We start from the raw sequence: 21,917 nt of genomic DNA, 5'->3' as shown, positions 1-21,917 counted from the left end.
GCAGGGCAGCATGAGAAGCAGAAAAGTCCTTAGCTTTGTGTAAGCACTGCTCAGCAACAACTAATTGGTGTGTTATCAACATTATTCTCACCCCAAATCCAAAACACAGGATTAGTGCCTGCTACCAGGAAGAAAAAAGCTGAAACCAGGACACCCGCCTTTCCAAATGTTCTTAGCCCACATGTGATCATGTTTGGAGAAAAGAACCTTGATATGAATGTCATTTTCTTGTTTCAGATTAAAGTTGAAAAATACTTGACTCAAGAAGAAAGAGAGAAAGCAGAAATGCTGGCCAAGCTTGAAATGGAAAGACAACTTGCTGCTACGGTACTTAAAGTAGTATTCTTTTACTGAATAGCCCTTTGTCTCTGGTTAGGCTTCTTTTGTTAATGCTGCACTGGAATATTCCAGTAATGTAGTATGGAAGAATGAATTTAGAATGGTAGGTAATGATGATGTGTGATTATAATGATTCCTTTTTCCTCTTATTATCATTTATAATCACATAATCTTTTACTACATAGACCATCTGGGGGAAGAAGAGATTTAGTGTTAGGCTCACAATTTTAAAAAACGTGCTTAGTGGCAATTAAAAATTCCATATCAGGTGACTGGGGACTAGAAACATTTCTAAATGCATGCTATTGCTCAGTCAACAGCTTTGTGCTTGAGAGGTGTTTGCTGACTGAGCAACCTCTGTTCTTCAGGGATCAGACTAGAAGATCATAATACTTTCCTCTGGCTTTAAAGTAAATCTGTGAAAAGCCTAAGATGGTTGTGGCCCCCAAAAAAGATGCACAATAAGACAGTGACTCGACAAGTTCCTTCATCCTAGCCTGCCAACTGCCCAGGAATAGTCTATGCCTTTTTATTCTTTCCAAAACTGCGAGAACAGCCGTTGTAGGAAGTTATTTGGTATATGAACATCTGACCATCAGAAAACACTCTGAGACTGAGCAGATTTCACGTGCATCACTGGAGAGCATTAAACTACCAGTGACATGCAGAGTAATTGTATGGGTGTTCTAGAGGTGAACTACCCTATTATGATTCCCAAAACTTCCAATTACTATACTTCCTTTTGTACCCTAAAATACTTCTTGTGGTTGTTCCCAGGACAATGAGAGGCTGCGTGCTCTTGATGACATGATGGGTGGAGTGCTAGAAGTCAAAAAGGAAGACATCTTGAAAATGGTGAGCTGTGTTTCTGCCATATCATTTGGGTAGCATGAGGGCTTTTAAGGAAATGTGAAATACAACTAGCAAATATTTCCAACCTAAGTGATGGAAGAAAGACAGAGAATTGTAGAATGGCATTATGCCTAGATAGACTTCATAACAGATCATACACCGGACTCAAAAGAGACCACAAGATTCTAGTGCCTGCATATGATTTACCCATCCACACTTGTCCCTATCACAGTGGAACACTAAAGGAACATAATCTAGTATTACCATTACAAGTGTATTGCTGGGGAAGGGACTATTATCCATGGATGTGATCTTACAGAAAAATACTGTGTTCCATTTAACTCAGCAAATAGAGATAGTACAGTAGTAGAGTAAGGAAAGAATGTGAAGGAGTGTCACAGAAAAAGGAAAGAGCAGACTCAGGCATTTTTCCTGGAATTGATCTGTTTTGGAAAATTAGGACTCCACTTAGAAGTACACATTAGCATGGAGATAGTTAGATTTGAGATTCTGAAACAAAGAAATATGTGGTGTGTCTTGTACCAACATTAGTATGTTTGAGGGCAAAATACTTGAAGTGTATTTGTCTTTAATGTTTCCAGGATATTCCTTCACCTGCTTTTATATCCAAACCTGAGCACGTTTGGACTGATGAAGAAAAGAAAAAATTTAGAGACTATGAGAAAAAAGTCAAGGAGCTGAATGAAGAAAAAGAAAATTACCGAATGGTAAATTAAAAGGAGAAAAGTTGTGGGTTTGTTCACAGCGCTCATGACCAAAGCTTCTGAGCTTTCTCAGGAGCTACTTCTAAAAGTGAATGCTAATAAATAAATAAAGAAAAAACAAATGAAGAACAAAGATCATGTGGCATATTAAATAACTCCTAGCTTAGACAGTAAAATAAGGCAATCTCTACTTACACCAATTAATATGTGCCAAAACTTGTGATATTTGACAAAAGGGAACTCTCCTTCACAAATGTACCAGTAGTCCGAAAATGGGGGGTGTTTTTCAGCTTCCATTCCCAGAGTTACTGATGCCATACAAAAATAATACAGTTATATTTATCCTTCAAAGTGGTATTTGAACAACATAACTTGGTAGCCTGGCAGCACTCTCCTTCCAAACAAGTAATTTTTGGAACCTTTTGGCTGAAGAATAGAGTTCCATATTGTGCATTCTCCAGCATCTGATATACTATATCAGAGCTTATTTGTTCTTTCAGATGTAATATTGCTGCTTTTGTACTTTCCTTCCCAGTCACTGGAAGATGAATTGGAGAGGCTTGAAGCTTCCATACAAGAAACAACACAGAATTTTGATGAGACTGTGCACAAACTCTCTGAAAAGAAAGTGAAATTAGAGATGGTCATCTATCAGGTATTGCAGAGAACATTCGTTTTTCATCTATGCCCCTGTGCAGCAGGAATGTTAATTGATTTTTTATTACAATCATTTCACAGGAAGAACTCAAAATAGTCAATCTTGTTTATGCTTTAATGTTGGATGAAGAGTTGGGCACCAGAGAAACTGGACTTCATAATTTCCTTATGAAAAAGCAGAAAGAAAAAGTAAGTTGCCATTTGAAATGCTGTTCTTAGGAAAAGTGTAATATTTAAAATACAGTTTCTTGTGAAGACTGCTTTTTCCAAATAAAAATTTTGCCATAAATGATTTTCTGACAATTTACAGGGTCGCATTTTTTTTTTCAACTGGTGCAGGTGACATACATTATAAATACATATGGGTTTGACTAGATACTCATCTTGGTTCATCTGGAGTTCTTTGGTAAAACTCCATACATTCAGAAGGGCATGTTGCTATTTCTTTTCTATATATAGTGGTTTTTAGTATACCATATCAAACTGGAAGCACCAATTATGATGCTTTTGTGTATCACCAATTATGATACACAAAAGAATGTGTAATGCCATCACATTTTCCACTTAAGTGTCTAATGACTTGTTTGCCAGTTCAAAGCATAGAGAGAGGTGGTGTGTGAGTATCTGACCATGCAAACAGAACATACCACGAAGTACGAAGTGTTTATGGTCTCATTGGCCAATTTAACCTTCTGAAGAGTTTACCCATCCCTGTCAAACCATACATAAAAAAAGACAAGTAGTAGATACAAGTAGTAGATCTGGATTTCAGTACAAGCACTTACTGCCCACAGCACTAATTTTGAGTGACAGTTCTGACTCCTGTGTCCTGCCAATACTTGTGTGATTCAGGTGATCTAAGTGGTGGTAGTCTGCAGGTTGGTTCTGATGCTTGGGACAATACACCCCATTTGTCCATTTGTCTTCATGGACCTGTTCCTAAGTCCACATTTCTGTGGACTATACTAAAATACACATATATACATTTATATATACACACACATACATATACTAATGCCTCCCCGTGTCAGATCTACTGTGCAGACCTATGCGTTTGGAGCTGCAAGGAGCCATTGGTTGGAACTAGATGATCTTAAGGTCCTTTCCAACCCTAACTATTCTATGATTGTATGATTTGTATGTGAGCTGCAGGGAGTGGTTCCAAAGTGGACATCTAGCCCCTACCACTGAATAGGCTGAACTAGTTTTCAAATTATCTGAGGCCAAGTGTATACCAGCATACATTTTTCAAAATACATCTCTTTTTTGTTTTCCTTCATTTTCTCTATGTTCCCATTGGTATAACTTTTGGTCCATGCAAACTGTCAAATATATCAAAACGATCTCCCCAGCAGAATATAAGCATTGAACAGCCTCAATAAAACAAATGAGCTTAGTACCCTGACATGTAGCAGAACTATGCCATGACAACAGGAAAACTGCATTCTAAAATGAAGAATGCTTTACTGAACAGCATTTGGGAATTTTTGACTGGTCTTACCTGTGATGACATGAAAGGAAAAGCAAATCTCTATGCAAGTGTAAGCAAGTAGCAACATATATTTTGAAGTTTAAAAAGAAGATTTATAAGGATTTGCATAAGATATTTCCTACACAAATTTCTTACTTTCTTAAGCAGTGGACCAGTTTAATTTCTCACCTGCTCACTTTTTAGCAGTATCTACAAGTAACCCCCTGAAGAAGGCATTATATTGATAGTAAAAGAAGTGGCTCACAAGGCTTTCTCTAGAAATAAGAAAGTGTCAGCTTCATCAGTGTATATGAATGGCCGTTCAGTGTTTCTGCTGGCTGAGTTTCATTCCTGAAATCTTTTGGTTTTGCTACAGGTCAAGACTGCAAGAACAATCCAGATGACAAAAAATAAAATCGAGGCTTACATAGACATCTATGAAAATGCAGTAGTTGAAGAGAAGGTGAGACTCTTGACAAACACAATGAGGTTCAGAAGTTAAAAAGTTATTGTTGTGTCTTGATAATGAGAACATACTTCACTGTAAGCATGGGATGAGTTCCCTTCAATGTACTGATCACTGAAATTAAGCAATACAGGAGAATAGGTGCACAGAAGAATTTATGAAATAGTCCAGCTTCCTGGGATGCTTGGGAGTACTCGGAGGAGCACCATATTCTGTATTTCTAAGATATGGGCAGGTTGATGCTCTTTTTAAAAATAACACTGTGGTAACAAGAGAGCTTTCTGTTTCCCTCCTAGAATGTGGAATCTAGTTTTGCAAGGGAGTTTGCTGATGTACCTGCCGACTTCCTTGATGAACTTCTCCAACTTTACAGGCAGCGACCAAAGTAAGATCCCCCTTCATTCCATCTGTTTAAATGATAGTATTTTTTGTGAGTCAAGAGTGAGAATGTTATTTATTTCAATAGTCTCAATTATTTTGATAATCAAACTGCCTGCTTTTTATTGGCTAGCTAACAGTAGTTGATTTCCTGTCATACTAACAGCTGCTATTTTCAGTACTTGCGTTGCCTTATTCTCCTCACACAATCGATCTTAAATGCAATCTAAGTAATCATCAGGTCTCAAAAACATATATTCTTACTTTGTGGAAGATGTAGTATTATCTATTTGCTCTTTGCAAGAGATTGGGAGTACAAAATGTTCTTAGTTGTTCGTGAGCTTCTTTTATGCAAGAGAAAATTAAAAGTAAACTCTGTGTGTACTGTGTGTGTGCACTAGGACTCCAATGACAGAAACTGTCCTTGACACAGCTAACCCCTATGGGAAGTGTTTGGGCTCAGCTGAAGATAACAAGGATGCACTTACCCTTTTAATGAAAGCCATGGATGAACTGGATAGTCCTGAGCACATGCCTAATGGCTTAGATCTGTCTATATGGGAACACTTTTGTCTAGCTAGACGAAATAAAATGGAGAGTGAGGAGCTGGTATGTAAAATCCTTTAGTTTGCTAGTACTCTTCTTGATATTTCCAGGTCTTAAACTTTTTTGGAGTTCAAGTGGTAGTGAAGTAACACTGCAGGATACATAAGCTACATTTGAGTATGAAAGTTCCTTCCGGCCACAGAAGTTCTAGTTCTTCAGAGGAAAATTCAGCCTATTAATGTGGACAGACATGATCAGAATGATTGTGATCTTGATATGGTTTCATTTTTAAAAGAAGTTAATTTTCCTTTTCTCTATCTATACCAAAAAACTGCTAAGGTATTTGATTTCTATGATCTGTTAAAGTAATTCTCTCCCATTAGCTTATCTACATTTGCACCAATGCATTCCCAATTCTTAAGAAAGGGTGTTGCTGCAAAGTTCTAGTTTAAAAGCATGAAGCTGTAAATCTGAAATATCCAGAGACAGAGATAATGAAATTTGACTAACAGAAAAAGAAATATTATTTCCCTTCATGTGAATAAACTATGGATTATAGGATTGTAACCTCTATATCTCACGTGCTCTACTGGGATTCTCAAAATATCAGGCTGCATATTTATACATACATATGTCTTCTTAAGAACTTGTCTTCTCTGTTCTTGAAGAGGCTTGCCCTGATGTACAAGTTGAAAAGTTCAGAATGTCATGGTGTTGCTTGCTTAGGTGAAATGGAAGTCCCAAACACTGGCAGAGATGCAGGCCTTTCTCCAGAGAAGAGTAGATGACAGTGACATAATTGATTCAGAAATAGAAGAAATTTTCCAAGAACTCACTTGGTAATTTTGTTTCTTTTTTCCTATATTCAGCTACAATTTAATCCTCCACCAACACAGAACCAAAAGCTACATACGAGACTTATGATATTTCTGAAATGAGGTGTAATTATAGCACATGTGAGCAGGCCACACCACTCTTAATCTACCTTCTTAAGTAACAACTTCAGTAAGGACAGCACCATGGTCTTCCATGCAAACTGACTGCCCAAACACTACATCATACAGTGAATCCTCCAAAGCCTTCAAGGCCATATATGTGCTAGCTAGCTCAGTTCAATTTCACTCATGTAGGCCTAAGATAGAGTGATCACTCCTAACTGCAATATGCCACATGGCACCAGATTTCACTGACCTGCTTAGATCTGCAGTATTTCCATGACATGATTTTCAGACTCATTGTCATTCAGCAACAAACCCCAGGATAAATTATACAAGAAAATGGGTGCTGGCTGCAAGTCTCCTCCATTTCCTTTTCAACTATTAAGATTTCTGTTCAGTAACAACACTTTCTCTCACAACATCTGCTAGAGTATGTTAAACTGAATCCAGTGGTTAAAAACTTCATGTCTGGAAATAAGATGCAAATTCTGTAGTCACTTTGGGAGAAAATAGAAAACAGGCTGTCCAAGAGCAACCCCTGGATGAACATACCACTTACCAGCAATAAACATAAACATTTTGAGAATCATGGAAGGATTTATATAATCCTGTTGAAAGCACTAAACATTGTTTTTATTTTCTGCCATTTTAGGCTGCGAGAGGAGAAGATGAAACTTCAATTGAATTTGACTATCCAGTTTTTGCTAAAGCAAGGACAGGTAGAGCTGGAAAACACAGAGATCCCAGAATACAGTGATGCCATTCTCATTAATAAGAGTGTTATTGAAGAACTGAATCGCAATATCATGGTAATTTACATTATCCAAAGGAAATTTAAGCTTTTTAAACAAATGTATTGTCCTTCAGGGACTGTGCTTTTTCTCCAGAAACATCTACTTTCGATTCATTACTACACACCACGAGGCTCAATTGTAATCTAGAAGCTATTAAGAATTCTGTAATGTCCCTTATCATGATGTAAAGATTGCAATACAGACTGCTTTCTTGATGTTTGATCAATACAATTCAGATCAATGAAACAGCAACAGCCTTTAGACATGCCATCACTCACACATACATTGTAAATAGAAAATGCTAATATCCTGGGCACAAGTCCAAAAATTCCCTCAAGGCAAACTTATAGTCATGCTAAGAAGCATCTGAACAGTAGCTTACATTAAGATTTAAAAACTTAATACACTTTTCTATGTAAGGCGAAATTGGTGATCATACTCAAAATAGTTTTTCATACTTTTCAAACTGGTGACCTGTCACAAGTGAGGTTCCCTGGGAATCACTATTGGACATATCATATCTTCATAAGTGATCTGAAAGATGGCATCAAGAGTGCCCTGGCTGAGTTTGCCGATGATACTAAACTGGAAGTGGACACTTTGAAAGGGAGAGCCATCCTGCAGGATGACCCGGAAAGGCTGGAAGAGTGGACTAGCAAGAACCTTATGAAGTTCAACAAGGACAAGTGTAAGATGTTGCACCTGAAAAAACACAATCCGAGAGCGCAGCACAGGCTGGGATCTACCTGGCTGGGGAACAGCTCTGTGGAAAGGGACCTGGGGGTCTTGGTGGACAACAAGCTCAAGATGAGTGAACAGTGTGCTGCTGCAGCAAAGAAAGCCAGCAGGATGCTGGGTTACATTAACAAGGGTATCACCAGCAGAGACAGAGAAGTCATTGTCCCACTCTGGTCAGCTCTTGTCAAGCCTCCCCTGGAACACTGCATTCAGTTTTGGTCCCTGCTATACAAAAATGAGAGTCCAGAGAAGGGCCACAATGATGATCAAAGGACTGGGAAGCCGCTGAATGAGGAAAGGCTGAGAGACCTGGGTTTGTTCAGCCTGGAGAAAAGAAGGCTCAGGGGAGACCTCGTCAGCATGGTCTAGTATTTAAAGGGTGGCTACAAAAAAGACAGAGACTCCTTTTTCGCAGGTGTCACATGGAAAAGACAAGGGATAATGGGCACAAGTTACTCCTGGGGAGATTCTGGTTGGACACTAAAGGAAAATTTTTCACCATGAGAACAATCAGCCTTTGGAATAATCTCCTCAGGAAGTGCTGGATTTCCCAGTATTGGATACTTCTAAGATTCAGCTGGAAAGGGTGCTGGGCCATCTGGTCTATATTGTGTTTGCCAAGTAAAATTTGACCAGATGATCCTTGAGGTCCCTTCCAACCCGGGATTCTATGAATCTGTGATTCTGTGATACTCTCATTAAACATTCTTTTTTTAAGGTGTTCTAGCTGTACAAAAATAGCTGCTTACTGCTCCTGCACAAAGCCTTCAGTAGCAACTGCAAAATACTTTATACAGAGCAAGCTTATATTTTGTAGTGCTAAAATGCCTTCACATTCTTATAAAAGTTAGAAAGACAGAGAGAGAGCTTAGTCCTAACTTTCTTCATCTCCTTTTATGATCCAAGGCTGTGGCACAGAGCATAAAAGGGTACAAAATTCCACAAAAGATAACCATCTGGAGCAAAGTCTGGGAAGAGAGTGCAATATAGCATGTTTTCCTTCCTAAGATTATAACTTTGGAAACTTGCCTATCTTGTTGCAAATAATAATTCCATAATCTGTACAGTCTGTTAATTAAGATTAATCTATTTTTTCAGGCTCAAGGAGAAAAAAAAATTGCTAGCATGGTGGAATATAAAGACTTCTCTAAGGGGATGTTTCAGCTGGAATGGGAACACAGGAAAATGAGAATGCAGTTAGAAGATCTGCAACAGAAGGCTCGGGATATTGTAACACTAATTATTTCCAAAGATCGCCAGCTAGTGAGTTACTTTCTCTAATTCATATTTTGACTGCAGAACATTTTGCTGCCTATACCTATAAGATCGTTTCTGCCTCGTAAGTCTTTTACTTCTCCTGAGAAACCTGATGCCTAATAGTTCAACAATTCAGCTTTCAAAGGGAAGTTTTATCCTGGAGATTGATCAGTGATGAAGTTCTTTAGGATGTTCAGATGTAAATGAAGGCAAAATTAGCCCTAAGTCTTAGTGTTTCAAAATTGGCACTCAGAGTAAGAAATCAGGGTTTTGCAGCCACGAAGAACAGATCTTTTAAATCAAGCAGCATAATTTCCTTTAAAGTGAAAGGTCTGAAGTGCCCTCATCTGGTATCTCACAGAAACAACATAATTTCTGCTCAGGGTACAAAGATTGAGCATTCCTACAGGAGCCTCACTGAGCCCCCCTCACTGCCATTTGTTGGCCCAGCAGCAGAATGACAGGTAGTTGTTTTGCCATGCCTGGCAGGCAACAGGCAGCAGTTGGCCAGCAAATCAGCACCCACATAGCTTTGAACAAGCCCAGCTGGCAGGCCAGAAAACATAGGTAAAGGTTGTGAGAGACAAGGGTACCAGTGGGAGAAGAGAGGAGCAAGAAGAAAGGGGAAGCCTGAGGGTATTGCAGTATGGGATGTAGAGGACTGCAGAGAAAGCTGATGAAACTATGGTGATGAGGTGGGGGGCATAAAGGCTTATAGTAAGGGATGTTGGAGGATGAGTATATTGCAGTGGGGGAGAGCTCAGATAAAGCAAGCACAGAGAAAATGAAGAATGTTGGAGAGCAGGTAAGGATATTGCAATTCAATCAGAAGATGAAGAGAAAATTCAAAACACATGTTTTGCTCAGGCTTCATTTGTTTTGCTGCTCTCCGAACTGCTTGTTCACTTCTGAATCACACCCAAGGGACTTCCATAACTAACACCAACAAAACAGCTTTCCAACAAAGTGATGTGACAACACTGAAAAGTTCTTGTAGCACTTTTATCACCAGAGTGTTGCCATGAACTCAAACTTAATTTAAACTGATGAACAGAACTCCTGCCCTTCATAGAGACTTAAACTTGCCCATGGCAGAGGCATATACCAGTTTAATCAGAATCTGAATGCTCTGAGGGGCTTGACATCACTTTTTGAGTAGAAATGTGAGGTTAGTGGAAAAGCCAAGGCAACAGAGACCCCAACAACAGGAACAGAAAGAGAGATGGCTTATATAAATGTGTGTGGGCAAGGACCCGAGAGCACCTGTAATGAGGGCTAGTAACGAAGCAGTGCATGAAAGAAGTTTAGTGTTGCAGGCAAGGAGCCTACTGGGTCTTTCCTGTTTCTCCTTCTCTAACTAGAGCAGTCCACAAAATTTTACCGGTCACTTTGGTGGGGCAATACTCTGAAAGGATGAATCTATACCTACAGAAGCCTGTCTACTGCCCATTATGGGTCATACAGCCTGTTCTACCATTTGTCATTTGATAAAGAGGTATTTTAGTAGCAGTGTGCCCAAGGAAAAATCTTTAATAAATTCTCTGAAACCTGAATTACTATGCAGATATAAGAACAGTAACAGAAGTGAGAATTACTAGGAAGCCACTTGGCAGAAAATAATCACTTTCTTCTCTGGCCTTAAGATAGACTGTACAGCACTTTGGCTTCCAGCTGTGTTAGCTTAGACTAGCTAATAAGCAAAAGTATAGCTTGGGGGGTTTTTTTGACAACCTCACAACAAGTTTACTTGGTCTTTGTTTCCGTTAACCCATAACAGTTAACATTATTTTTAACAGCAGTACAATCTAGTGTTCACACAACATCCAGGAATATCTTTACAATGTCTGTTTATGATCACTAGTAAGCCTTTCCACTGTGCAGAATTCGAGGGGTTTTGAGTTTCACATAATGTAATTGTCTTTACAGAAGTGGGAAATTGTTGAGAACAAACAGGCTTAATAAGATGGTTTCTTTCTGGTTTTAATTCATCAGCTCCTAACTGTGCCGAACTACAACAGCAACGTTGCCCACCACATTTCAGCGATGGAGCAGACTCTTGGCATCATGGATGAGGTAAATCCTAAGTGAACCACCACATCTTTAGTTTAAATGCAACTCCTCTCCTTCATTAGCAAGAGGTATTTGTAAGGGTTAAGTGCAACTGATATAGGCATACTAAGTCAAGGACTGTTGCAGCATAGCCGTAACAGTACACACGGATTATCTGTCTATCTATCTATCTATCTCCATGTATTTATTCATCTGCCTCTAAATAGTTTCTTCAGCTTGCACTGAGCTGTCTACAGCAGCAGTTCTCTAAAGCCTTTGGAAGCAGTCATCGTACATGGATTGCTGCATAGGTCAACTCTATGGAGAGAAATCTTACTCTGTTACTAGAACTAAATGCTTTCCTTCCTGAACATCTGAATGCAGATCTGCTTATCCCTTCTTACACAGCATTACCTATAAAAATCACTCTCCCATTTCTAACAAAGCATTCTTTCAGTCTTCACTACTTAAAGTTTATCTCCAGGAGTGACAGCCTGTTCCTAATATCACTGCCCCCTTATATTCAAAATGAGACACAACAGTCTGATTTGCTGGCTCCCTCATCTATTTCAACATTCAAATTATCATTATCCTTGTTTTCAAGTGATTCCACTGGATTTTTTCTAGGTTGCTTTCGCTGGCATCAGCCTCCTCTTCAAGCTTTAGTATTTATTTTGTCCCTCTACAGCTCATCCGACAACTTCAGCACAACCACCACTCAGCAGCTCCTAGCAGCCAAGAGAGTTTCTCAACTCACTGATGCAATTTGCTTCCTTTACACCTTTGCCTTTCAAGTTTTATCTTTAATAGATGTCTCTCCCTGACCCATACTTCTTTGGTCCTTCTCTGCCACTTGGAATACCATAAAGCATAATGGAATACAGTGTGCATGAAAGACACTATACAAAGTAAAGCTAGAATGTGCTGCTAGTCAAACCAAAACACACAAGTTCATTGAGCTACCATGCAGTGCTTTTATGATTATAGGTTTCCATCATAAGTTTGTCAGAACAGCTTTTGTGTAATCTCCTATATTTGCTTTATTCCTTTGGAAATGGACAGCTGCACAAGAAGAATGTGAAGAACCGCCAGAAGAAAATTAAAGAGTTGGAGAAGTGCATCAGTTTAAAAGAGCAAGAAAACTATGAGCTCGGCCTGGAGCTGAAAGAAATGCTGGTCTCTACTTCAGAAAGGAGGCATATCTTTGAGGCAGCTGGTGAGTCACAGTAACACACTTTAAGTCACTTTAAGCAAAGAACATTCAGAAAGTACCTCCAAGGCTACATGGTGCTGTTCTCCATCAGCATCAGCTAACGAGCAAGGAGCACCTACTGGTTGATTACTGTGTGCACGACTAGCAGTGCCTTTCTCCCACAACAGTTTAACATTGTTTATTTAAGAGCACACCTAGAGACTGTTGCTCTTGTAGCCAAACCTAATTACCTAAATTGCTGAAACTATTTAAGTCAGAATATTGCAGTCATTAATACCTTCATCAGGCAGCGGGCTTTCATTCTCAGAACTGTTCAACCCACTTGCTTCCACTGTTGAAGGGATCAGAGGTAGTAATGTGAAGCTGAGAAGGGTATTCATTATTAGGAAAACTGTAGAGTTCTTTCCACTAATGGAAAAAAGATATTCAAAATAGTGGGTACTTGCTAGAAACTAAAGGAAGCATTCCCAGTGCCTTTTGGAATTTCTTTTTGCTTTATTCAGTACTATAAAGGCTCTTAAGCCCTGTGAGCCTTCTTTAAAGTGCTCACCTATTTTATACAGAACTTGGAATAACCCCAGGACAGGTCCAACAGAAATATAGACTGTGCATCCCCTACAAGTACAGGCTGACCCTTATTATTTTGTTTTATGCAGACACACGGCATATTGCTAAAAAGGTTGCAAGGCAGCGCTACCAAGAGATTTTGAAGCAGAAACACCTACGGGGGCTGATAAAGGAAGAGAAAGAACAGTTTGAAATGCTTCAGGCACAAGTTGAAAGACTGCGATCAAGACCATTCCCTATTCTTTAAAACTCAGGGTCCAGGTAGATATACAATACCATGGTCTTGGCTAAGAAAAAGAGCTTTGACATCTACTTTTTCCTCCCTGAACTTTTCTTTCCACAAACATATTTCTTCTGTAATTTCGTTAAAAATAACTTGTTTCGAAGATGCATGTTTGTCTGGTTTGTACATTTTATACCTATTTCAGTTCCTGAGATTTATTTCTGCTGTTTTGATTATATAAACCCTATAGCTCATTGCAGAAAACAGGGTACAAGATATTGTAGACCGGTAGAAGAACAGGTGTATTTGTATAGCCTTAGTCTGCAATTATAGAACATTCTGAAAGTGAAGTACTGCAAGAAATCTATGAATTTTCATCTGCTAAAATTCACGTCTAGTGGTTTTGATTTCATTTTGCTTCCTTAAAACTATTTACATCTGTGATGGCAGAGGTGTAGGTTGCAAGATGAAGGTATGCTTCGGCACGACCATGTGTGCTACCTGGCCCAGTCCTAAAAGCTGCTGCGGCTTATGATAGTGTAATTGTGCACAGCCACCACTAGCAGTGGCTGCTGCCACTGGCAGAATCACAGCAAAACCAGGTTGGAAACATCTGGCCTCCTGAAATAGTTGCTGCTATCTCCCACTTCCTTCACACCGATATGCAGACTATTCTCCTGCCAGAACTCTCTAAGATAGCTAAGAAAGATACCGAACCCTTGAAATAATTAACTACTGCTGGGCACTGGTCTACCTGCATATCCTTATTTCTCTCTTCCACGATATGTGTCAATTCTCCTCCTCCTCTCATAAATTCACATAAATTCTTAACTCATTCCATTGCAAGAGCATTAATACCAGGTCCTACACCTGGGTCGGGGCAATCCCAGGCACAGCTACAGGTTGGGTGAAGAGATTCAGAGCAGCCCTGCAGAGAAGGACTTGGGGGGGGTTGGTTGATGAGAAACTTAACATGAGCCAGCTTCAGTGTGCGCTCACAGCCCAGAAAGCCAACCCTATCCTGGGCTGCATCAAAAGAAGCGTGACCAGCAGGTCGAAGGAGGTGACCCTGCCCCTCTACTCTGCTCTCATGAGACCTCACTTGGAGTATTGTGTGCGGTTCTGGTGTCCTCAACATAAAAAGGACATGGAGCTGTTGGAGCGAGTCCAGAGGAGGGCCACGAGGATGATAAGAGGGCTGGAGCACCTCCCGTATGAAGACAGGCTGAGAAAGTTGGGGGTGTTCAGCCTGGAGAAGAGAAGGCTGCGTGGAGACCTCAGAGCAGCCTTCCAGTATCTGATGGGGCCTACAAGAATGCTAGAGGGGGACTCTTCATCAGGGAGCATGGCAACAGGACAAGGGGTAATGGGTTCAAACTTAAACAGGGGAAGTTTAGATTAGATATAAGGAAGAAGTTCTTTACAGTGAGGGTGGTGAAGCACTGGAATGGGTTGCCCAATGAGGCTGTGAATGCTCCATCCCTGGCGGTGTTCAAGGCCAGGTTGGACAGAGCCTTGGGTGACATGGTCTAGTGTGAGCCATCCCTGCCCATGGCAGGGAGGTTGGAACTAGATGATCTTAAGGTCCTTTCCAGCCCAAACCATTCTAGGATTCTATAATACCTTAAGTTTAAAAAAAATTCTACACTTGCAAGGAAAACTACTTCTGCTGGGAACTTGTACACCACCTCCTTTTCTGCTTTACCATCTCTAACTGGGGTCTGTAAGGATTCTGATTACATCTCGCTTCCTCTTGCAAGATGTTCTCCTGCTGAAACTTGCCTAGAAGCAGCAGAGCTGCAAATTTGTCAAGGAACTCAGGGAAGAGAACCACCCCCTTCACCAAGCACCATCATCTTTTGTTACTAACCTCAAGAGGCAGAAGAAATAGTGTCTTAGTACTCAAACTGTGATTAGCAATAAAGGTGCTCTTCATTAATTCTCTGTGAACAGAAACAATCAATATTGTTAAGAGCAAGTTGTGGGTACAGATTTAAGTCTAATGAGCCCTATCACTGTTAAAAAGGTCTGTATGATCTTTGATTTTCTTTCCCTGGGGAAACAGGAAATGGCACGTGTAACAGACCAGTTATGGTACAGCCAGTAAGGAATGTGACCACATATAAAACAATATTCATAGCAGGGAGAGTTGCAGAGTAGTTAAGATTTACACATTACATTTGACAAGCAGAGATTTGAAAGAAATAAAAGCAGGCAGAAGTCACCACCCTACACACACAGGTCATCACAAGAAAATAAGCAATTTCGAGCTAAGATAAAAAAAAACCCCCAACATTTAAAAAAGATATTTATTGGAGGCTAAATGAAATGCTGAAGTTTTATTCAGCTTTATGATGCTGTAGTTGAAGCACTCCCTTTAGACAAGGCCTTGTTTTTCTTGTTTGTTTGAAGAGAGAAAACACCTGGCTCTCACACGAAGTAGTAAAGGAGACAGGGGTTGGTTACAGTTTTCTTGCCTTCGCTTCCATTATCTCAGGCTGTGGCAGAATGCTTAAGAGAGAGCTTCCCTGAAGACAACTGGCTGGACCAGTACCTGGAAGTGACTGCATTATGGCACATTTCCCTCAGGAACAATTACAGCTATTGAGAACATCTCCTTGTGGCTTCAGAATATTAACAACATGAAAATCAGTTCATTTGCAAAATGCTGTCATTACCTGAATGGCAGCAGGAAGACATTTGTAAAACAGGGACATATCTATGAACAAAGAACTGAACTCTTCCCCATCAGAACATCAACAGAAGTGACAAATTGAGTTACTATTTCAATACAGGTAACCTTGCAAAGACTCAAAGAATGGGCTGCCTTCTACCTATTCAAGTATGGCTTGATTTCATTGCATTTTTATTAAATAACAATTCACCGATCAAGTTGTTAAGCCAGGATTTCCAGAACAGCATGAGTTCAGTGTTTTCTGTTAGGTAATGCCTTTTACAGTGCCTACTGTATTTAAGTACACAGCTTTACAAGTATCTCCCGAGAAATCCTCATAACCTCAAAGCATCAAGTCCACTGTCTGATCAACACTTCTGATGTGATCAGAATTCATTCAGTCTTTTCTGCTTTTGCATGTGTGTAATTGAAAGCTTTTTGCACCTGTAGATTATGAATCTACAAAATCTTCTTCTGCCCTGCTGTAGTGCAATAATTGGTCTTCTAATCCAAAAGTATCTATCAGCTGAGTGAGACTCACTTTCTTGCCATCTGCAGAAAAGGCGGACTGGAGTTCATAGAGCATCAGCTGGGTACTGCTTCTCCATTTCACTATCAGAGCCTGCAGTTCAGACAGGTTGTTCTGAAATTGGGACAAAATAAACCAAAAGAATGTTATTTGCTGAAATGTGGAGTTTTTTGATACCCTGCAGATCTATTCTTATAAAACACCTTAAACGGACACCACACAAACACCACACAGAAGTGAGTATTGTGGCTTAAATTAATAAGTGATTATTACACTATCAATTGCACCTCAAAGAATGACCTAAAAGTGCTTTTTCAGAGGTCTGCCTCACCTTAGATCGATACATCTTAACCAGTTTGAGCCTTCGAAGTAGTTCTTCTTTCTCTTGCACTTGTTTCAGCAGCCTTACTTTTTCTTCCAGGGACTGCTGCTGACTAAGATCAGTCTGTAGCACATCAGAATTCTCTGCGGATCCACAGAGACCACTCTCCTGTAAGGGCCTTTTGACACATATATGTCCAGTGCCACTTCCTTCCAGTTTTTCAGAACCATCCTGTAATGTGGAACAATCTGTACCCGTCTTTGGCAGACACCCTTTGTCAGCATCAGGACAGTCTTTTTCTTCAGTGTCTATTTTGAGCCGCTTTGCCACTGTAATATTGGCATTAAATGAACGTCTCGTTTTCCTCAATCGCTCCCTCAGAGCTGCACTCATTGGCTAAAAAAGAATATATTAAAATAAAATAAAATAAAACCAAAGAAAGAGAGGGATCAGAATAACCTAATTTTTGATCAAATTTCAAAGAACTGTTTACCCTGGTTATTATTTACATAGACTATAGTACATATGTAAAGATGATTCTAAAGCCAGACTTCCAAATTCTCTCTGTAGTTTTCACAAATTTGACCAAACGTCCTCCTTTCACATGTATTTGCACACACAGCTGCAACATATGGAAAGATTTACCTCCACGTTTTCTGGGAGCAAAGCCTGTATTCTGCTGAGACAAACTTGAACTCATCTCGTCTTTGTGCAGGAAGTATATGGCATATTTCAACTTGGCTAATTTTATTCCATCAAGTTCAATTTCCTCCTCTAATGGAGGTGAGGGTTAAGTTTTTTTGCTGTTCCATCCTACCACACACATGAGCACTAGTATTAAACATCTGTATTCTGCTTGACAGTATTAGAAATGATCTAATTTTGACTTGTTCATGCTTTGAGATCCTTCACTGATAAGCACCTAAAAAGTGATTTTTTTTCTTCAGAGTTATTTTCTATAATGTGTGCCTAACATTTTTACCTGTGAAAATAGACTACAATATGGGAGAGAGGGATTAGTTAAGTAACACTTGCAAACTAGCCCTACCCTGCATAGGTCTGGTGTGTGCCGAGCGTGACAGCATCACCGTACACATGCTAGGATAACCACCAAAGCAGAGCTCAGCATTTTGGAGAACGTACAAACTGAAAGCAGTGTATTTTGTTCAAGTGCAAGCAGAAGTCACAGCTCATTCTGCAAACATAGCAACCTGGAAAACTAAGATTTGGGAAAACTGGAGATGACAGATTAAAGAAAAATCAAACATAACAAACCCCACCAGAAGCCCTCAATACTGTTTAAATTTATTCGCATGGCATTTGAGTTATATTGCTCCATCACTTTGTTTTCACAGCAAACATCTGCACATTCAGAGCAAAGTACACTGAGCACATTCCTTACCTGGACAACCTTGTAGCTACGGGTATAAGCTGCCTATCTTTAGCCTTCCAGCAAACAGTATCTCAGTGACTTCTGACTACTTAATGATTTCACAAACATTTTTGTTACTACGAAGAGTCACGTTATTGGAAAACCAAGTGAGTTTTCATACCTGTTTCCCTGAACTAGTTGCCTGTGGAGCAGCTGTCCCAGAATCCTTTGGAGTATGGCACAAAGATGGCAATTTATCAAGCACTGGTTCTTCCATCTCGCAACGGATAGCAGTTTCTGTTAAAAGACACAATAATTTATGTATTTATTTCACCTGATCATAATGAGCCACATGGCTGCAGAAATGAGGAAAAAGTCCTAGTAAGAAATACTAAGGCTTATTTTCTAATTGATAAGTTCAAAATAAGACATCTTGCTTTGTGAGTGGCTTGAAGAGGATGAACGACACAACTAACTGGTATAAAGTATCATACTATTAATTTTGTAGATTATTTTTCCCCTCACTCCTAAAACTCTGGATTTTTTTCTTTAAAAGATTAAAAATATTATAAAAAGTCTTACAGTTACTCTCCACAATATTTTTTTTCCTATCTGATATCCTCTTTCAAGTGCTAAAAGGGAGCAAGACAACTTATGAAACAAATACATTACAGTCTGTCCGTAAATCCAAGATCAGATCCTGCAACACGGAACTCATCAAAAAAGCTCACTCCAAACAAACTGTATTTTCTTAACCTGGACGACCTCTAGCACTTGTCTAACTCAAAGGAATAATAATTACTTAACCAGGTGTGAAGAACCAGTCCTTTCATTTTAACTGCATCTCAAGTAGTGATAGAAGGATTGTTGGAACCACAAGATTTTTACTGTCCACATGTACAAACAATCTTTTCTATAAAGCAAAATAATTGGGTACCCAAGTCTGAAAATAATCCACTGCCTCATTTGAGCCTTCTGGGGATGCTGCTTAAAACAGTAATTACTCACACAAGTAGAATTTTAGATTAAAAGTAAGCATCCCCAGTCTGCTCAGAAAAGCACCTCAATTAACATGATAAGTCCTATCTCCCAGCATGTACCAACTTCAAATTGCTTTGGCAATGTTTATCTTAGTTTAGCACTTGTGAACGAGCTGCTAATGACCAAAAAGCAGCTGGAAAATTGCCAGCTACACCTCCCCTTAGCGGCACATCGCAATTAGAAGTTTCAAAACAGAAGCCTCTAAAAAAGACCTGGTCTTCCTGGTTCTATACCAAAGGACACGGCTCCTCCATTATCTTACAAGTCAACATTCCTCCAGTTGTTCAAAATTCAACATATGGTATTCGATTTACAACCTCCCAAACTTTAATAAAGGAAATCTAGTTAACTGGGTATTTTAGCAATCTATCAATTAAACAGGAAGCCCACAGCACCCATTAAATACAATGCAGGGTTTATTCCTTACTGTAAGCAAGAGCCTAGAAGAAGCTACTTCATGCCTCGGTATATGGTAGGTCACAAATATGTAATCAGTCTTCCCCACCTGCAAAATCATTTCAAGCGTAAGAGCTTCAACAGACTGTTCAATTAAAACAAAGAATTCTGTCCTGTTGTCCTCTGACTCTTCCAACGTGATTGTCTTCCAATGACCATGACTACAATGAATAATTTTTCCAATGGTTCACAAATGCTGTTACTTTCACTCTGTTTCACAGCACATTCATAGAATCACAGAACGGTTTGGGTTGGAAGGGACCTTAAAGATCATCTCGTTCCAACCCCCCTGCCACAGGCAGGGACTCTTCCACTAGCTCAGATCACACAGATCTCCTGCACTCTTAAAATCCTTCCCCAATATCTCAGCCTAAGTATCCTTTACATTTTCAAGCTGTTATTTATCATACAGAAAAATAATTCTGCCCAGCAAGTAAGGAAAACTTGGGCTAGAAGGGTTAAAAACCAATCTGCACTTCAGTACTAACTTGATTTTGTTCTTTGGGTAAGCCTCCGATGCTATATGCCTTAGTTTTCGTGCTTATAGCTACACTATGTAACAGCACTCACTCCTACACCCTCCTCTCACCAGCCGAAGGGTCCGTTACCACTCAACAACTTTCCCCCAGCCAGCTCTCCACCGTGCAGAGCAGTAGAAAGAAGGCTGCCATAAGGCAGCCCATAAGCGCAGCCACAGACCCGAGGGAGCTCTTCCTGAGGTGAGGCACCATGGAAGGTCAAGAGGCACCGCAGAAACAGCGCACAGCAGAGACCCGCAGCACAACAGCCCAAGCCACCCGCTGTGGAGCAAGGGGAGGCCCGCCCCTGGGAGCCGGCTGAGCCAAGACCCAGGGTGAGAGGCGAGGAAGGGGACAGCCCCAAGAGACCCGCTCCCTTCCCTCTTCCACCTCAGCAGCACGGCGCTGTGGGGAGCAGAGGGGAGCCGAGCGGACCGAACCCTCACCGCCTGCGCCGCTCCAATCTCCCGCTGCCGGAGAAGAGGCGGGGCGAGGGCAGTGCTCATGCGCGCCCCTGCGGCGTCGTGCCCGGTCGGCGCCAGTCGCCTTACGCCTGCGCTGAGGAGGAGGCGGTGGGTGTGGTAGTACCGTGGTGCGGGCGGGCGTTCTAGGACTGTTAATGCGCTCGGTCGGGCGGTAAATGTGGGATTGGGTGTTGCTGCTGTAGAGGTGCTGGCCAGAGAAGGGCTTCTGGAGAGCCGGTGCGGGGCACCCAGGGGGACCTCATACACACGCCTGTTGCAGTTGGGTATGCAAGGCCGTGCTGTGTCTTGCCCAAGGCTCTCTGCCTGGGAGTCAGCCTGGGCAAAGAGTGCTCCTCACCATGAGGGGCAGGGCAGGCCAGCCTTTGGGCACGGATACAGGAAGCACAACTCTCCACCTCAGGCCATCCATCACTTCTACCTCAGGCACTATCTGCTCACAGAAGGGGGATGAGGATGTGCCTGTCCCTGGGGAACACACCACAAGAAGCGTGATCTGAAGCAACGTCTTGGTTGTGAGGGAAGGAGAAAGAAGTGCAGAAACTTGACTGGATAACCAGGCAGGTTGATTGTGACAAGGAGGAGCCCCAGCTCTCGTTGCAGTCATGCAGTTCAGGGGAGGAGTGTAGTCCCCTGATACTCAAAGGCACTGCTGAAGCAAATGTGATTTTCGTATCTTTATCAGCAAATTTCCCTTCCATGCTGCAGACCTGGTTTCTCCACTGGACTTGACATTTCTCAAAACTGATCTGCACAAAGTGTTTTTCAAGTATAACTGACAGGACTGAGCAAGTGAGCTGCAGAAGCTGTAACAGCAACATCTCCCACCCCACAGGGGTGATGGATCCGGGGTGCCTCCAGCACTGCCCACAGCCGAACTGTTCCGTTCTGTGCATTGAGGCATTGTGCAGCTGTGCTGAGTGTTGCATGTAGAGTACACGCACCCATGTACTTTTGCTAGATCATGCCCTTAATTTCTGCAGCACAAATGCATTCATTTCCTTCCTTACTCCTCCTCACAGCCACAGATGAGGATGTGCATTTGTCTCTTCACCTTGTATAACTGCCATCCATACTGAGACAAGATACACTCTTGCACTGAGAGGTGAGTAAGCACTGAGGGTAGATGTGATGTTAGCCATTACTGGGCTTTTGAACACAAGTGTACACAGATTCACTCACTTCAAATAGAATTTCACAGGGATGATAGCAACCTTTTTCTCTCCTACAGGAAAACTATCTAAGCATTCAAAGTGCATCTAGAACAAGTCACTTTGGGAAATCTGAGAACTTAGGGCCTTTACATTTCT

General features: G+C 40.8%; 2 protein-coding genes across 9 annotated transcripts in view; one reads left to right on the top strand and one right to left on the bottom strand.

Annotated features, from left to right (window-relative positions):
- Positions 1-13,373, top strand: part of CFAP43 (cilia and flagella associated protein 43) — a 50,220-nt gene extending 36,847 nt beyond the window's left edge. For all 5 annotated transcript variants that reach the window (XM_030486708.1, XM_030486707.1, XM_030486706.1 and 2 more), the window contains 14 exons: positions 238-327; positions 1,117-1,194; positions 1,794-1,919; positions 2,452-2,571; positions 2,655-2,762; positions 4,421-4,507; positions 4,807-4,895; positions 5,290-5,497; positions 6,161-6,273; positions 7,025-7,181; positions 9,003-9,167; positions 11,154-11,234; positions 12,273-12,426; positions 13,080-13,373. In XM_030486708.1, the coding sequence (XP_030342568.1) occupies positions 238-327; positions 1,117-1,194; positions 1,794-1,919; positions 2,452-2,571; positions 2,655-2,762; positions 4,421-4,507; positions 4,807-4,895; positions 5,290-5,497; positions 6,161-6,273; positions 7,025-7,181; positions 9,003-9,167; positions 11,154-11,234; positions 12,273-12,426; positions 13,080-13,237 (1,734 nt within the window). In that variant the 3' untranslated portion in view covers positions 13,238-13,373. The remainder of the gene's footprint in view (positions 1-237; positions 328-1,116; positions 1,195-1,793; positions 1,920-2,451; positions 2,572-2,654; positions 2,763-4,420; positions 4,508-4,806; positions 4,896-5,289; positions 5,498-6,160; positions 6,274-7,024; positions 7,182-9,002; positions 9,168-11,153; positions 11,235-12,272; positions 12,427-13,079) is intronic.
- Positions 13,374-16,050: 2,677 nt separating this feature from the next.
- On the bottom strand, positions 16,051-20,595 carry SFR1 (SWI5 dependent homologous recombination repair protein 1). 4 transcript variants are annotated; one of them, XM_030486713.1, is made up of 4 exons: positions 20,516-20,595; positions 18,292-18,407; positions 16,748-17,134; positions 16,051-16,530 (listed from the first exon to the last, which is right to left on the bottom strand). In XM_030486713.1, exons 2-4 carry the CDS (start codon positions 18,385-18,387, stop codon positions 16,339-16,341), a joined length of 675 nt encoding a protein of 224 aa, XP_030342573.1. In that variant the 5' UTR covers positions 18,388-18,407; positions 20,516-20,595; the 3' UTR covers positions 16,051-16,338. The 4 variants fall into 4 exon arrangements, with proteins under 4 accessions (XP_030342573.1, XP_030342572.1, XP_030342574.1 ...); XM_030486712.1 differs by having other exon boundaries at positions 20,572-20,593; XM_030486714.1 differs by lacking the exon at positions 20,516-20,595 and adding an exon at positions 20,096-20,320.
- Positions 20,596-21,917: the final 1,322 nt, after the last annotated feature.

This window comes from Strigops habroptila, chromosome 5 (assembly GCF_004027225.2).
Source record: "Strigops habroptila isolate Jane chromosome 5, bStrHab1.2.pri, whole genome shotgun sequence".
NCBI lineage: Eukaryota > Metazoa > Chordata > Aves > Psittaciformes > Psittacidae > Strigops > Strigops habroptila.
The sequence above is the reverse complement of the archived record's forward strand: the minus strand, read 5'-3'. Positions and strand labels throughout refer to the sequence as shown.